The 17,256-nt window shown below is 54.1% G+C and overlaps 1 protein-coding gene across 8 annotated transcripts in view; it reads right to left on the minus strand.

Moving 5' to 3' along the window:
* The window catches only part of LOC122379056 (talin-2-like), an 88,408-nt gene that overhangs the window by 32,078 nt on the left and 39,074 nt on the right, over positions 1-17,256 (minus strand). For 6 of the 8 annotated variants that reach the window (XM_043360936.1, XM_043360934.1, XM_043360933.1 and 3 more), the window contains exons 4-14: positions 16,456-16,553; positions 12,608-12,737; positions 8,152-8,325; positions 7,104-7,246; positions 6,089-6,216; positions 5,264-5,432; positions 4,584-4,740; positions 3,541-3,718; positions 2,776-2,867; positions 2,274-2,362; positions 275-418 (exon numbers count right to left, since the gene is read on the minus strand). In XM_043360936.1, coding sequence (XP_043216871.1) covers positions 275-418; positions 2,274-2,362; positions 2,776-2,867; positions 3,541-3,718; positions 4,584-4,740; positions 5,264-5,432; positions 6,089-6,216; positions 7,104-7,246; positions 8,152-8,325; positions 12,608-12,737; positions 16,456-16,553 — 1,502 coding nt within the window. Of the gene's footprint in view, positions 1-274; positions 419-1,377; positions 1,407-2,273; positions 2,363-2,775; positions 2,868-3,540; positions 3,719-4,430; positions 4,475-4,583; positions 4,741-5,263; positions 5,433-6,088; positions 6,217-7,103; positions 7,247-8,151; positions 8,326-12,607; positions 12,738-16,455; positions 16,554-17,256 lie in introns of those variants that run through there. The other 2 variants (XM_043360935.1, XM_043360937.1) reach the window with 2 other exon arrangements.

Here is a 17,256-nt window from a genome sequence, read left to right on the forward strand (position 1 = left end):
CAGTCACATTAACAACTTAGCAACATCATCTGAGCGTCAAAGCCAGTCGTAGAACTTTCACTCGCATAACCCTGCATACGTAACCAACGACTGGCATTCATCAGATTCTCATGTCACTACAGTTACCCACAATCACGATACACCCTTCCCCTCCCCTTCCTCCCAGCTCTCGGCCACACGGTCACCCTCTACCTTCACTCTCCTCTGGCCCCTCTCCCTTCCTCTGCCCAAAGTAATGTTGTCTCCCTCCCTCTGCGGGGCAGAGTCCACTAACCGGGTCGGTTCCCAGCTCGGGGAATTGCATCCTGGTGTCGAGCTGGCGGCGTGCCGAGTCGATGGCCTCGTGTCCCACCACAATGGTGTTGACCAGCGCGCGCTGCGGCTCAGAGCCCACGGACGTGATCTGGGGCTGCTGCGCCTGAGAGGGTGGGTAGGGGAACCGTCAGAGGGTGGGTGGGGACGGGGACTACAGCACATAGTGGACACAGACAGAGACTGTGAGACTCTACAGCTACACACGGTGATCCTTCCACAGCAAATACAGTTGAGCTTCAGGCGCAGTAGCTTGAATCATGGAGTACCAGCAGGACATGGCACGGCCCTGAGGATTGTTAGCTCTATCCCATCAGTACAGTCCTGGCAGATTCGAAGCATGGACACTGCACAGCCTACATATGTAGCCTATATAGTAGCAGACATAGTCGCCTGGCGGCGGTCGCGACATCCCTGTCGATAGGGGGTCGCAGCCGCCCGGCTCAGTCACTAGCGGCAGCGCAGGCAGCAGTCACGGCCGGTCAACAGTGATGGACCATTAGAGGTGCAATGTGAACAGAGCACATCACGGCTGGATGGCATCCACACTCACAGCACAGCCACACTCATCGAACACAGATGTGGTGCCACAGTCAGTTAGCGCAGTCAGTCTCAACCAGCGAACGGCCAACAATCACACATAGCCCAGACAGTCAACGCGTAGCCCATAGTCAACGATCAGCCCACAGTCAGCCAGCAGTCTACAGCCAGTGAACAGCCCACAGCCAGTCTCATGGCGGGCGCCACATATTTACAATCAGCCAACAGCTGTCAGCCAGCCTACAGGCACGTAGGTGGCTATTTGATGCTACAAAGTTAGTTAATGACGGTTAAAACAGCTCGTGCAGCCAACAGTCAGTTGGTTACATTTTATGAAAATGTCTGTAATGGAACGCCAAGATGGGACACTTGTCCAAATCGTGCAGAATAAAACGAAATGTACGGTGATTACTGGTCATGCATCGAAATGAAATAAACTACTAACTGAATTGGAATGACATGCACTTGCATCAACCCATTAGTCTATTTGATGGCATGACAGGAGCGATATATTTATGTACCTACACAAATCCTAAAGAAGTATCCTTTGGAGGCTAGAAAAGGGACAGAAAGACACAATCACCCAAAGCACCAGAGATGGCACACGTCCCAACCCATGTTAGTCACTTGAGTTGGTAAAGGCTATAAAAGGTTGTTTGGAAAGGTCTGGAGCGGTTCAATGGGATACAGAGCAGGGCAGGACAAGCCAAGACGGACAAAACCAGCCAGGAAGTACTGGAAGCACTCGGGATACTGAGCCCAGCCTCGGGACAGGACCGGTGGCCGACAGCACGGCTCCAGGAACTCGCCAGGCCGGCCGAGCTCATAACCCTCAAGTGGGACCAAATGCACGCCACAAGGAGCGGTCGAGATCGCCGACAGCCGGCCTCGGGGCTCGGCGGACGCCGTCCGTCCGGTTGGCCACGGCGGCTCCTTAGCTGCCGCCGTCCGACCGTGCCCGCTGGCCCTCCGGCCGATCTGGTGTTGGGTTACACCCTCGACCGAGGCAGCGGCCAGCTCAGCTCGGCCGGGCCGGGTGGATCAGAGGTGAGCAGAGACGGCGCCAGGACTCTGAGAGCCTAGCAGCTCGGATGGCGGTAGGTGGAAGGTGGTAGTGATGGTGTGATGTGGGGTGAACAAATGGAAGAGCCGGCCAACACTTCCCAGGAGTGAAAATCGACTGGAGTGACAGGGAAATATGCGATCCATGTACCGGAGAGACGGACGGAGGCAGGTAGAAACGGTCAGTGTCTGAGATACGAGTCAGAGTTGACAGCCAGGATCGGTTTCACGATGGCAGAGAGCAGAGTCTACTAGTCTGTGACAGACGTGTTAGTGGTGTGAGTGGACAGCCAGGATCACTTCTCTGGTGGGCGGGTTAGACAGCGGTTAGCTCCGGTCGGCACGTCGTCAGCTCTTACCATGGGCGGCGCGTGTGCCAGGTTCACCTGGCCTCTCATGGTACCGTGCTGTGCTCCACCCATGTGGCCTGTGCCCATCACGTTCGGTCCTGGGCCACAGACGGCACCGTCAGCGGGTCAGGAGGTCTGCGCGGGGCCCCCACCGGGACCAGCGGGACCCCGCGGAGCCGGCAGATCAGCCGGTCCAACATGCGACACATCCGTGCCCGAACCAAAGACGGCCGCCGTACCGGCGACCGACTACAAAACAGCGAACTGAACCGAACCGAGCGTGCTATCAAACACAGAGAGTGATCCCGCGGCTGGCGGGCGGCCGCAAACAAACTGACAGCAGAACAAATCAACTGGCCGGCTGAGCAGTGAACTGAACAACGTAACTCGCAGGCTCAACCCACCGCAGTAACGGGGGAACGCAATGTGAACGCGACCGGTCACCGCCGAACAGAGTCTCACTAGCGGGCCGCGGCGGGTCTAACACAAAGACTGCCGGTTTGAGACTTACCAGTGTCACCCGTCCGGAGGATGCCTGGCTTGGAGATGGAGTCCTCCTCCACCTTGGTGATCTTGGTCATGCCCTGCTGAATGATGGTGGCCCTGTGGCAGAGGAGGAACACGGGAACACGCTGTTAGGAGCCGGGTATGTAACACATTGGCCCACACATCTAATACGGCGCTGCAGTCATGCCGGTGTGCAACTTTGTCTACACTTTGTGAGTTGTTGGATAATAATCGAGTCACTACGCCCACTTTCCCTAGTTTCTACCTTTTCATCAAACCTAAACTGGCACATCGTCGGCAGGGAAGGCCTGAGGTTGATCGGGAATATTGTTTGACCCCCCGGTTCACACTGGGCCACAAATCACGGTCACATTTCGGGTCCGTCAGAGGCAGCCACTGCCGGCGCCGTTAACAGTGTATCAGAGTCCGTGGCAGCGGGCGGCTGGTAGCGGTCGACTGGTCGACACCGGTGCTTTCTGGACGCATCAACAGAGCTAGCCGAACGGCGCAAGCTCAGTCCTTCGATATCAAATTTGTACGGTGTATGCATAAAAATGGGATACAATTCAAATTAGCCCAAAACACCTAGAGATCTTAACATTACACCTCAATCTTGACACGTCATTCTCTCCATTTCTACGCGATGTTGGCTACCATTCCCACATCTCATTCTGACCACTTAAACTCCACAAGCCAATCCAGTACATCCTCCAAAAAAGCATCAACATGCCTTCAGACCCCTCCAGCCCGCCCCTTCCACCTGACTCACTTGTTGGGCGACACGGACTCTTCCAGCATGATGGCATCGTCATCCTTCTCGACGCCCAGCCAGTCCTTGGACTTTTGCTTCTTGAGGATGATGTCGATGTAGCCGGCGATCAGCTGTGAGATCTGCTCTCCCTCCGTGGTCTGAACCGAGTAGTACTGGTCGGCGTAGTCGCCGAAATCTGACGGCGCGGAGGGACGGATAGTCAGCAAGGGGGGGGGGGGCGTCACAGGGAGGGATGGAGGAACGAGCGAACGAGAAGATGTCACACAGCAATAAAAGCGGCGCCTCGCTGGACAGGCGTACTTTGGAATGTTAGCATGGCTATGTGTGAATGTGATTGAAGATGAAAAAGACTGGCCAAGTGACTCAGCCCAGCTGCAAAATGAAGACAGCCAGCACGTGAACGGAGAAGCGCAGGGTCAGGACAGAAAACGTCGACTGGCGACACCTGGATTATGCTAAATTCCTCGAATTTACCATAATCCTACATACCCTATAATATGCGCGGCATGCTGCTAGAATTGTCCAAGCGGTTGCGCAGTATCCTAAGGACACATCTCCCTCATTAGCACACAATTTTGGGACTGGCAGGCGGCAGCCTCGCGGCGCACAGTGGTCAGTGGCCAGTGGCCACTCCTTACTGGTCAAACGTACCGAGTGTGAAAGTGTTGGGGCTGATGGCCCACCGTCGCACAGTGTCCTAGCAGCACCTCTTTCACGTCCAAACGTAACGAGTGTGAATGTGTTCTCGGACGTCTGGCGACCCAGCGGCGCACAAGTAAGAAAATCCGTCCTTTTCTATTCAAACGTACCGAGTGTGAAAGTATTGGGGCTGGCCGCCCACCGGCGCACAGAGGTCAGCGGCCACTCCTTACTAATGTCAAACGTACCGAGTGTGAATGTGTTGGGGCTGGCGGCCCACCGACGCACAGTGGTCAGCGGCCACTCCTTACTGGCCAAACGTACCGAGTGTGAAAGTATTTAGGCTGGCCGCCCAGCGGCGCACAGTGGCCTGAGATCACCCCTCACAATTCCAAACGTACCGAGTGTGAATGTGTTGGGACTGGCCGCCCACCGGCGGACAGTGGTCAGCGGCCACTCCTTGAGAATCTCCTTGGTCTTTTCATCCAGTCGCAGCACGGCCTCCTTGGTGACGCCTAGCAAGCGCGGCACCAGCTTGTTGCGGCCCTTCAGCTTCTCCTGTGGACGGGAAGGAGTCGTAAGTGTCAAAGATAAGCATATCTCCTAGTCAGAGACAGTGCACATGCAGTCATGTCTCAGCGTCACGGGCCATAAAGGGTCTACGCTAAATACAGATGGTCTCTAACAGCATCGTCGCCGGAGTAAAAATTAGGTCTCCGCCGGTTCAGCAGATCGCGAGCTACTTCAAGTGAGTCGTTACGTTCCACCCGGCGTATATTTGCAGAATCCATCCCAATCGCGGTTATCGCTGAATATCAAACGCATGTGACGTCAGAGCACGGCTTTCGAAGAGCATCGATCATCGCTCTGAGAAGCTGTCCCGATCTGTCAACATATTTACTAGCAGCACACAGCTTACACGGGTGGAACCGCGAACTGCGACGCGGCGCCGTGAAGGTCCCGACACCGGCTGCCGAGCCGTCAGCGGCCGCTAAACTGACGACATTCTCCTAACGACTGACACTGAGTGCGTCACCGCGGCAGCGTCTGCCGCCCCCATATTGCCGCCGACCACACTCACTTTGACAAGGAAGAAGCTGACGCCATAGGTGGGCAGCGCGCGAGCCTCCTTCACGTACTCGACCTTGGCGTCGAGCTCGTTCTTGCCCTCGTACTTTTTGTGCTCGCTGTAGATCTTCTTCTCAATTCCTTTCGTTTTGACATAGTAGTGCGGCACAAACTCACGAAGACTGGCGGAAAGGGGAGAATATGGACGGTCAGATAAGCGAGATAGTGTGGGCGCAAAACTGACCTTGTAAGGCGCGACACAACTTAGCAATGACCGGAGCGTGCTAGAGAACCGAGGTGGCAACAGTTGGTTCATCTACTGACTTTGGTCCCAAGCGAAAACTTGTGTAATTTACAGACAGCTAACCACCCAGCAACGAAGTTGGGATAGAGCCAGGCTGTGGGTCAGAACTACCAGCCCGTCCCGGGCAAAGCCAATATCGGACCCCACTGCGAGTCTCCAGACCAACTATTAATACAGGCATTATTGCAGATGTGCGGGTTTCTAAGGTCCATGCAGTCCATTACCCTCACATTTAACAAAAGGAAGACCTGCGGAGCCGTGTTGGCCATCAAATTTTACGGCGTCAACTCCACTAAAGCTCATCACAGGAGTGGAATTAAGCCGTTCCCGGACACAGGGCGATTACTGAGCGGCGCCGAGCTCCGATCCCAGCTGCGCCAGCTCCCGGCGGCAGCCGGCAGCCCCCGCAGCAGCTGCAGCTCAGCCCTCGGCCGGCCGGCGAGCGCCAGCTCAGCCGCACGTGAGGCTTCAATCGCCTATCGACCCGGTATCACCCGTCCCGCTGCGCCCGGGCCGTCCGTACCCCGTACTCACTCTAGGAAGCCGCTCTTGTGCTTCTCCTGCTGAAAGTCGCCGAACTGGATCTGGCACTGAATGCCGGCGAACTGGCACGCCTTCTCCTCGGTGACCGGGTGGGTGCCGTTCAGAATGGCGTCACGGGCCTGTGAATATACACTCGACACGTCAGTGGAGGCTGGGGACGACCAGCCGGGGACGCGAAGCATAGTGAAATAAAAATAAGATGACTGAAACATTGGAGATGCGACACAAAATGAGAGACAAGTAACTTTAACCAGTATTGAAAAATTAATATTGTGATCATTCGCAGCAGCAATGAGCCCCAACGTCCTGCACTGAACTCATTCTTTCATAGCGAGTTCTGTCCTATGGCTGAGCTGTCCCAGTGACTGAATGTCTCGTCAGGAGGAAAAGGCAGCAGGTAAGGCAGAGCAGTACTGAGACAAATGTGCACAAAATGGCCAGTCTGGGCAGAACTGACAGCCGGGGGTGGGGGCCGGGCTATGGGCGGGGGCGCCGCCACGCCGGCGCCACCACCAGCCACAGTGGCGCACACATCAATCTTACACGCTGGATTGGGGCTTAACGGTGCGGTACGGTCGGTGCGGGGGCCGGCGGCCGGCCGGGCGCCACCAGATGGTCCCGCGGCCAGGTCACGGGGGCTGCCGCCGCCGCCGCGACCGGCAGGTCATTTGAGCGCCGCCAGCGGCATGCCAAACACGCCCGGACGATCACTGAGCACCAGAGGAGGGTGGAGCTGTCCCAGTATCAGACAGAGGACGACGGGGAACGCCAGCCCAGGGCGACGGGGAAAAGACAAGGGAATGTAGAACTCAGGTGTCATTTGGGTCTTCACAGGCTGGTGTTTTAAGTCGTCCAATCAACTCTCCGCAACAATTACAACCACTGACAAATACTAGAACCGTGACTAGAGCAAGGGACAGAATAGTGGATAGTGGAAAAGAACAAAGGAGACAGGCGAACAGCGCGAATGAACGGCGGAGCACGCTTCAAAGGTCTGCAGTCTCACCTGAACGTAGAGCAGGTTGAGCTGGACCGGGTCGCGGCCGTCGATATTCTGGTCAGAGAAGAAGAACTTGCGTCGCAGCAGCAGCGTTTCGTTTTCGTCCACCCCCTGTTCACGGAGGGTTTTGCTGTGGTCCACCCACCCCACTGAGGCACAGAAAGCACGGCAGAGCGTCAAAAACGAGCAAAATAAGACACAGGTTGGCCGGAAATAAGGCATTCATACGCATCATTATACGTGACATAAAAAGTGATGGAAATACGCATTTCATAAGGCAGTTACATGGCCTGGGCAATACCCAAAGGGACCTACACTTGCCAAATGTGGTCAATTGGCCATTCATAGATCACACTTCGCGGTGATGCTTTGCTATTCTTCTTGGTATTCCTGGAGTAAATGACACCACAGTGAGCAGCCCTCGGTACATAAATTCCGGCGCTGGACTGCAATGGGCGCGGTCCCCTCAGTGAACGCTGGGACGGGACACACACAGCCCCTCGGCGGCGGCACCACTATCAGCAGCAGCCATCTGAGGGCAGCTCCCACCGTCACCAGACTCGGCAGCCGCCCGGCGCAGGCCGCTAACACCCCGGCATCTGCCTGCTAACGCCCCGCGGCAGCACCGCGCACGCCTGGGGTCTGCCAGGTCGGCCGGAGTATTACCGAGCGGCGAGCCAGCTAACAGCGCTGATAACGAGAGCGGCACCGGCCGGCTGATTGCAATCAACGCGCCGTCAGGAAATGTGGGCTGTAAAACTGCGCGGCCGCCGCTCCAGTTTATACGGAAAGCAGCGACATTTTAGCAGCAAATCAATGAGTGAATGCATCGGAGGCCGCGGATTTTTCATCAGCAATATACGCCTCTAATTGCTATCTCCGAGGGCCGCCAAATATTCTGCCGGCTGCCATCCGAACCCTGAGCGCGCTGATCCGATTACGTTCCAACAAGCGGCAATCAGGCACGCTCGTGCCATCACTTCTGCTCGTCTCCCTCATTTCTCCCGCTCCCTCCTCTCTCCCTCCCTCTCTCCTCTCTCCGTCGGCTGCTCACGTTCGTCGTCGGTCTTGAGCTTCTTCTTGAGGGACTCCATCTTGGCGTCGACAGTGCGGTCGTCGGAGGCCTTCTTGCGGCGCAGCGTGAGCGTGCCGAAGTTGGGCTTGACGTTCTCCTGCTCCTCCTCCTCCTTCTCCCGGATCAAGGAGTACTCCTCGTGGTTGATGATGCCTGCCGGAGAGAGACAGATGTGTCAGATGTGCTCGCTGAGGCCGCAGAAGCGCAGCGCAGCGCAGCGTTGAAACATGGCACCACTAATTATCACCGAGCAGTGCAATTCATTAAGTGAGAGGTGCATGATTGTTTCTGCTCAGCTGTTTTATGAATTTGTGCCCGCTGCATCCACAGTCATATCCCACGACCTCCGATTACCATCCAGAATCAATCCATCTGTCTCGAACTTTCCTTCCGCCTAGTATCAGTCGGCCCTACCATTATCGCACATAACAGCATAGGCCTGTGTCTAACATCACGGATAAATGGATAAATCCTGCCACACATCACATCACATCACATCACATCACAGCACAACCCTGTCCAAATCACAGTACAGTCCGTCCACAGTTCAGTACAGCGCGACCCACGTCACAGCCCAGCCCCATCCTACATCACAGCCCGGCTTCGTCCCACAGCCCGCCCCACATCACAGCCCAGCCCAGCCCCGTCCCACAGGCGGCCGCACGTCATTCCGCAGCCCACGTCCATTCACCCATCGGCAGCACATATCGGTGGTTCCGCGCCCATCACCGACCAGTCACCGCCAGCCGGCTGATAATCAGCAGAGCTGCCCGAGCCGAGGGCGGGGCGGGGGCGGCGGGGGCGGGGGCGGGGGCGGCTCTGCACCGAGCTGAAACCGAACCGGGTGCGAGGCGCCGGGAAGGCGGCGTCCCGGCTGCCGGCGGGCCGGCCATCGATCCGCGCTCACAGCCGCCGACATACCGGCTGTATTACCGGCTGTATGGGAGGAGCAGATACCGGTACTGACATACCGGCTGTAGGAGAGAAGGAGGTGCCGATAGAATACCGACACAGATACTGACACTGACACCGCAAAGGTACCAATACTGACACCGCCGACACCTGACGTACCGGCTTTACGGGAGGAGTGGGTGCCGGTACCGACAAAGGTAACGGTACACCGCTCAGATACTGATACTGATACTGACACCGCACAAAAAAAAAAAAACAGCCGCTGACATACCGGCTGTATGGCAGGAGCAGGTGCCAGTACCGACTACCGACACAGCCGTAGATACTAGATAACCACACCGATACTGTGCAGATACTGACACAATTGTCCGCCACTGACATCAAGCCAATAATGACGTCGGTGCAGATACTGACCCTGACGCAGACGCTAACACCAGTATAACGCCTTTCGGGGCGACTAACGGAGCGAGCGAGAGGGTGGGCCTTGCACGTGCGAAATGTCGAGGGGGTAACTTCGACTGACTTGTGCACTACACCCTACTAACCGGTCTCTAGCGATGTGCCAAATTTGAGCACAATCGGCCTAGCCGTTCTCGAGATCTGGAAGCGGCACGCTGCACGTGCGCACGTGCAGAATGGGTCCCAACTGACTTGTGCACGGCACCCTACTAACTGGTCCCTAACCGTGTACCAAATTTGAGCGCCATCGGTCCAGCCGTTCTTGAGATCTGGAAACGACCCCTGCACGTGCGCACGTGCAGCAGCACCCCAACTCTGGCACATGGATATGCAGTGCCTAGTGGGTGCCTACCTACATGCCAACTTTCAGCGCAATCGGCCAAGTAGTTACCGAGATATTGCAACAATTACAAAACTGACACCTCTTCGTTTTGCACGTGGCACGTGCATAAGGGGTCACCCACATGCATCGGGAATAGTCCAATACTTGGTAGAAGGAATGAAGCTACCCTACAAAAATTACCGCATGTAAATCGGTCAAGTGGTTGCTGAGATATAAGCCTCGCAAAAGCGTCCGCACGGCCGGCCGGGGCCGGCCGGCCGGCCGCTCATACTCAGAAATTTCCGTTAATCTAAGGAAAGACTACGCTCGCTTCGCTCGCTCCGTAACAAACGTTGAGACTGACTGATACTCAATTAGACATTTACTGACACAAATAACGCAAGACACGTGCACACATACTGCAATCGATGGGTAGTACTTGTTGGTAGCGTCACTGCTACCGAACCGCAACACGCACGGATAACGATATTACTTGGATATTACACTGGAACATGGATGATATAACACTGGATTGGTGTCTCGTGGAAATTAACATTGGGATCCGCGACATTGGGATCAGGCCTGCCATCTAGCGAGAGAATTATCGTAAGTTAGGAGCAAGCCGAGTGAACGCCATCTCTCACCATTATGACACACGTGGGTGTGGTGTGTTAGTTGGCTTGAAGTGCATATTTCCACGAGTTGGAGGTAATCTTACTGGACCCGAGGCGACAAAAATGTCTTAAATGCTTGAAAGCCAAAAACGTCAAACAGCCTTTAGGTAATAACGAAAATAAAATGCGTAAGACGGTGTGTATTGAAACGCCCAGTCCCACCGGCTTGTACAAGACCTTTTATATGGTCATTTACTCACAATGGTACGGCAGTTTGGCAATATGTCATGCACATTTGGTAGGCTTATTCCTTCTTCTCCGAATTTCGCCCGATTTTCTTCATCTTAGTTAATGTTACGGCACGTGCCACGTGCCAACTTAGGGGTGTCGAAATTGTTCCACATAAAGTAACTCCGCAATGACTGGGCCCATTACAGTAAAACTTCGTCAATAGTTAGGCACCCAGTGGCCAATGCATTTCCATGTGTCACCATGGGGGTGCTACTGCACGTGCGCACGTGCGGAGTGCCGCTTCCATATCTCAAGAACGGCTGGGCGGATAACACTCAAACTTGGCAAACAAATGTCACATCGATGCTGCACTGCATTGATCATTACTTACATTGGTGCAGAGTCGTTAGGAAAACGATGAAATGAGATGCGTGGTGTTTATGCCTTTTTGTTCCAGCAGTTGATTGATCCACAACAGGAGATCCTTGTTTGAGAAGGGCGAAGGCTTCGTCTCCCTTTTCCACTCCTTGTTTAAAATAACATTAACAATGTCGAAGATCACACATCAAAGTTGTTTTAGGCGGCTATCTTGGGCCAAGGCTGCGGAGTTGTAGTCAGAGCCAGCGGTTCTGTTCCGACTCGGAGTCGGTTGATTTTTAAAAGCTGTAGTCGGAGTATGAGTCGAACGTCACCGAAAAGTCATCGACTCCACAGACTTATCAGGGCTACAGAGTCGGAGTCAGTCGGAGTATGTGTGAATCGACAATTCTGCCCGGAGGAGTCGGAGTCGATATTTGGATACCCAAAATTAATCGATTTGGGTGTGAAACGACATCCAAATGAAGACCATTTTCCACTCTCACTTCAACCTTTCAAGATAAATTTTCCACTCCGAACGTCAAAAGCAAAGGGCATGGTCGTACATGGTCGTGCATGGTCTTAAACAACATATCGATGCTTACATTACACGCTATATCCTATCATTTTTTTTGTGAAAATGTATGCTATCAATCTGTTTTTACTCAACTCTTATCCCTCGCATCTGTTGTTAGCTTTACTTTACCGGCAATTTTCCACTCCCTTCACTCTGTCTACGGAATAATTTTCCTCTCTGACACCCAAGCTAAAATATAATTTTGGTACACTGGGATACCGGAATCGGAGTTGGAGCCAGTCACTGAAATTTCATCGACTACGCAGCACTGGTTGGGTCCTTTTCATAGAGCGTCTTGAATGACATATTGAGCGGCAATGACGTTAGCAATTCCGTTTAACTTTTTCATAAGACTTATAGATTAGTACTTAAGTTAGTTTTGTTCTTTGATCGGACAATTTGTTTGATTGAGGCCTGAGGCCAAGTAAAGACTCATGTGAAAAATAGCGAAAACGACACGTGCTGGCGAAGCCTCCAATAACTCCCTGTTTCACGATTTAATGAAGAAATAACATGGAACTGCTTATCTTATTACTGACCCTGCACATAAATCTATTAATTTCTTCGCTTTTACTGACATATAAAGACATAACCTTTTGAAAAATTGCACAACAAGCCTGCTACTACACCACACTCCCGTGTGTCACAATGCTAATCAGCGGCGTTCACTCGGCTTGCTCCTAACTTACGACAATTCTCCCGCTAGATGGCAGGCCTGAGCTCAATGTCGCCAAAAACTGCGGAGACACCAATCCATTATTATCTCATCCATGACTGGAATATACAGCTGAACAGACATGGCATCACAGATGCACATGCTATTAGGATAACTAGGTCCCACGGAACCGACAAATACCCACAGCGGCTCATCCAGCATCCGCTGCATGATCCACATACCCCCAACCAGCCCAGCCACGGTCTCCCACGAGCCGGACGAGCGCCATCCGTGCTCGGCTAACTCACCGATCTTTGTGCAGATGGTGACCATGAGGTTGCTGACGATCTGGGAGTCGTCGACCAGCATCGTCTTGACAGTGCCGTCCAGCATACGCACCCGCAGCGGCCGCAGCTTCTTCCTGTACTCGATGACATCCTGAGGACAAGAAACATATGGTAGAGGCGTGGCGGGACGGGTAATTGTAGGGAGCTGTGTGATATTTTTATGTTGATAACCACGCCTAAATGATTTCATCGAAAGCATCAATGACTGGTTAGCTTACACGTACAAAACGAGACAAACTAGCAACAGCGAAGGTGTAGGTAGGTATCATCGTTTTACAATTCCGCTTTATCTTTTACTTACGTTTTATGCTCCATTCCTTATGTAACTTTAAAAAATGTTGCAGCACACCACAGAAAGCATAGCAAACTACTTATCATCGCTGCTTACATAACGGTTTCGAAGAGAAAAAGAAAAGCAAAATCATAAATTAAATTCAAGCAAAATCCTCAAAGAGGATTTAGGATTTTGAGGGACCATGTGAAGACGGAAAATGAGGCTGAAACTGATAAGAAAATGCGCCCGAAACACTCCAGTGACATCCTTTGGCACTTCTGAAAAGTACGGTCCTCAGAAGTCGCTGGAGCTCAAAACTGAAACTGACCCACCTGCGACAAAAACGCACCCAGCATTGGCCGGCGCAATTCACCACCACAGTTCGCGATGTTTTCCCCGGGTGGCAAGGGCATGGGACACCCATGGTCAGAGGAATGACTAAAAATCGCACCTCATACTTGACCCCTTCTAGAAACCTGAGCTCAGCCCAAAACAAATTCGGGGAACTTGTTCTGAGCATGTTACAAGAGTGAAAGACACCGCATTATTCCCGTCAAACACGACTGATGGTAAGAAGACAGCGTACCAAACATCCAATTACCACCAATTTGTCTCTTTCTGGTCCGCTCTTGACATCAAAGCCGGGTTTTTGTAGGAGCGACTCGTCGGTCGGAACTGACAGAGGCGCAGTGCGCCTGGATTCCGCGAACAGCCGACGGTATTCAAAGGAACGGAAGTGGGCGCCACCAGACTCCGCCGCCGGAAGGGAGGCTGGGCTCTGACCGCACCCGGCGGCCACTCCCTACGGACCGGCGCCGAGACAACGTCCCCGTGGCCGCACAGCGCAGACAGCGAGCCCGAACAGCGCTCCAGCGCATAGATGCACAGTGCATAATGCCGACTGGAACTGTGTCCGTGGCCATTTCCTGTGGTTTGTGGACAACGGTACGGCGCCAGGACAGCGCCCCTGTGACTGCATCCCGCGGACCGGGAGGGCAGCGCCCCAGCGCATAGCTGCGCCCTGCGAGCAGCGGCCCGGCGCCAGGACCGTGACCCGGTGCATAGCAGCACCCTGCGGACTGGAACTGTGCCCGTGGCCACTCCCTACACAATGCGCCTACTAGAGACGGGACAACGTCCCTGTGACTGCACAGTGCACCATGCAAACTGGAACCGTGCTCGTGACTACTCCCAGTAGGCACCCAAATGGCAGCGTTGGTAAGCCGGAATAATGACAGCAGATTGTAACTTTGTAAGGACACTCGACCACCAGATCGTCAGCGCCTGCACCGTACAGGTTGGCCTGAAACCAACCTCTCTGTTCCGTGAGGAACAGAGAGCCAGATGTGATGTGCCGCAAGGGAGCATCAACGAGCCAGAAAAAGGAACAGCACGGTAGGTTCAATGACCCCACCTTTCGGTCCAACGCACTTGCTTATCTTGCAGCTCAACGCATTTGCAATATTTTAACTAGGTGCAGAAACTCAACTGAAGGTACACCAACATAACTAATATAAGATGGCACTGAATCGCATAAACAAACGCAAATATTGGTAGGTATTCCTGTCAGATTATCAAATTTCTCAGACGTGAGATAAGCGCTGCAATATGAAGATAAAATAGTTACTCCGCAGAGCGGCGTTTCGACATCACACGCAAATAAATAAGAACTGATGAAACTCTGCAACGAACTTTGATAAACATTAACTTTTAGGACAATCAGCTTCCTAGTCGAAGCATTTCACAGATTGCATTTTGTCAATTTCAAAAAAGGCGCCAGATACCATCAGAGCGATGAACTCAAATATGACCGTGCATTTTGTCAACTTTAAATCCTGTGATGTAAATCTATGCATATCTAGCCCCATTCCGCGCACTCACACATAAAGGGAATGCCGGTGGATGACCACTATGCTCCACACCCTCATTTCTGCGTAGTTGCACAGCCCAATGCCCCCCGACGCTCCCTTCCTACCTCCTAGTTCCGGAGCCATCCCTGCCAGCGTAGAGGAGCAGACCAGCTGCCGCCGACCGGCCTCCACCACCATATGCTGCAGATTGGCCCCGACCGACCGATTTCCAGCGGCGGCAGACGGAGCACTGCCAGTCTCCCGGCGGTGACCGGGCCGGGACACACAGACAGCCACAGCGCGGTCCCGGTGACTGTCCTCTGGGCGCGCCCCGCTGACTGTCTGTGGGCGCGGCTGACTGGCTCGGTCGGCGGACCACCAGCCGCAGCAGCGCCGGCCGGGAGCCACGCGCGGCGCCGGCGGGCCGCGCCGCCGCCGCGCCGTCACTGGACGCCCGCCGCCGCCGGAGAGGAGCCGCCGCCGCTGGCGTCGACGCGACTGGGAGCTATCGATCTGCGCGCCGCTCCCCGCCGCCTCCCCCGGCTCCGCTCGGCCGGCCAGGCCGCCCCGCAGCCGCTCATCTCTTTGTAGCGCACCGGCCGCGACGGCCCAGTCGGTGCCAAAGAGCCCCGGCGAGATAACGGCGGCACCGAGCGGCCCCCGCGTGCCATATACGGCATCGATACTTCCGAGCCGACAATTTCCGGCCGGCAATTTCCGTACGTGGTCCGCTCTAAGGGAGATTCATCATATCAACCAGCAAGCCATTCTAGAACGTCGGATATCTCCATCCACCGTCAGTATACACTGAAACATCCCTTGCCAGCACCCCAAGGCACCTCGCCCGGCCCCGGCCACACCATGCTCGATAATCCTCGCCGTTCCGTCAGACTCAGTACATGGCGGGCAATGAACGGGTGTGCCCGGCCGTGCCGACTGCCAACGACCGACCGGTCGGCACGAGACGGCCCCGTGCGCGCCGGCACGCAGATAGATCCGGATGTCGTCGTGATCAAAGAACGATCTCTCACATAAAAGCACACAGACGCCCCGTGGTGCATCAGTGGCACTGACGCCAAAGCCGCCGACAGTACTCAGAGCTGTGGCAAGCGGAACTGCCCCCTCGACACCGGTCTGGGACGAGCTCTGAATTCATTTCCACCCACGAGACCGACTTTAACGAGCTATTCAAACCGGACACCGTAGTGCTGCCTCTCACGGAGCTTGATTTGATAAACTATGTAAAACAGTGTGTGGCGAAATGACACATAATTTGAGCCAGCCGCCGGCCGCCGGTGAAACTTCACTAGCCACGAGACAAAGAGCAGAGTCGGGCGCCAGACGCGCCCGCCCCGGCGGCACCATCTATTCAAGTTGGTCGCTCGGTCGAGAGGAAATCTTCTGAGGAGCGGCCCCACCTCGGTGATGACTCATTCTCCGCCGAGTTTCAAACAGCCCAGTGGCCTCAGACATCAAGGTTCAATCCGGCGGCTTTATAACAGCCGCAGCGGAGTTCCGTGGTGCCTTCCGTTCACCTAATCCGGAGTTTCAGTGATGTAAAGTGATTCAGATTATAATTTGACACGACGAAGCACTGACACAAGGCTCATCACATCTTATCAAAGGGGGATAATTTCTTCTCAGCTGCGTACATATTCCGGAGATGTGCAGATAGTGGGACTCACCTCGCTTTTGAGCAGGTAGTACTCGAGTGTGCGGCCGGGCTCCAGCCAAAAGCCCTTCTTGGTCTCCTCGTCCCAGAAGAACAGCCCAAAGTCCTTATCTGAAAGCAGACAGACAGCATTTAATAAAGAACGACCGTGGAACCGCCTCTCCACAGAACAGTGTGAGATTGCTGCGCCGTTTGAGTGGTCTGTCAGCTGTAACGGCTATGACACTGTCGATGTCTGTTCTCATTGTCCTAACACCTCTCGCCTAAAGCTAACGTTTCTCGTCCCCATAAATGCCTTAGCGCTCTATCGAATTTTTCAATTACGGCATTTCATATTCAATGGCACCTCTCACTCCTGTTTTCCTGGACACAGTGAGACGCGCACGGCGGCATTGCGCCGCTTCCACCGCGCGGAGAGAAATCAGCTGATTCAATTGTGCCCCGACTGCAATCGATCGCTTCGAACCGCTCAGAGTACATACTGTGTAAATAGAGCCGTAACTGTTACGCTGTAGGTAACCGTGACTAAGTGCCATATCATCGGCTCTTAAATAAGGAAACAGTCACTTTAGCAAATCTATAACCGGTCTGGTCGTGAGCATGACAGGCTTGTGTTGAAATAATCGATAGACAAAACAAAGATCACCGTCTCGAGTATCTGTCTTTTCTCGGCGACAAAAGCTACATAAAGTGAATCACATTCCATTGTGCGCTCGCTCGTCTGACGAACCTATTCGTATCTCGAGAATTCCTAGAATGTCCGGTGGGATTATGTCAGCACGCAACGAATTAAACCAGTAAGAAGATGTAGCTT

Source organism: Amphibalanus amphitrite, unplaced genomic scaffold (assembly GCF_019059575.1).
Source record: "Amphibalanus amphitrite isolate SeventyFive unplaced genomic scaffold, NRLGWU_Aamphi_draft 000070F_arrow, whole genome shotgun sequence".
Classification (NCBI taxonomy): domain Eukaryota; kingdom Metazoa; phylum Arthropoda; class Thecostraca; order Balanomorpha; family Balanidae; genus Amphibalanus; species Amphibalanus amphitrite.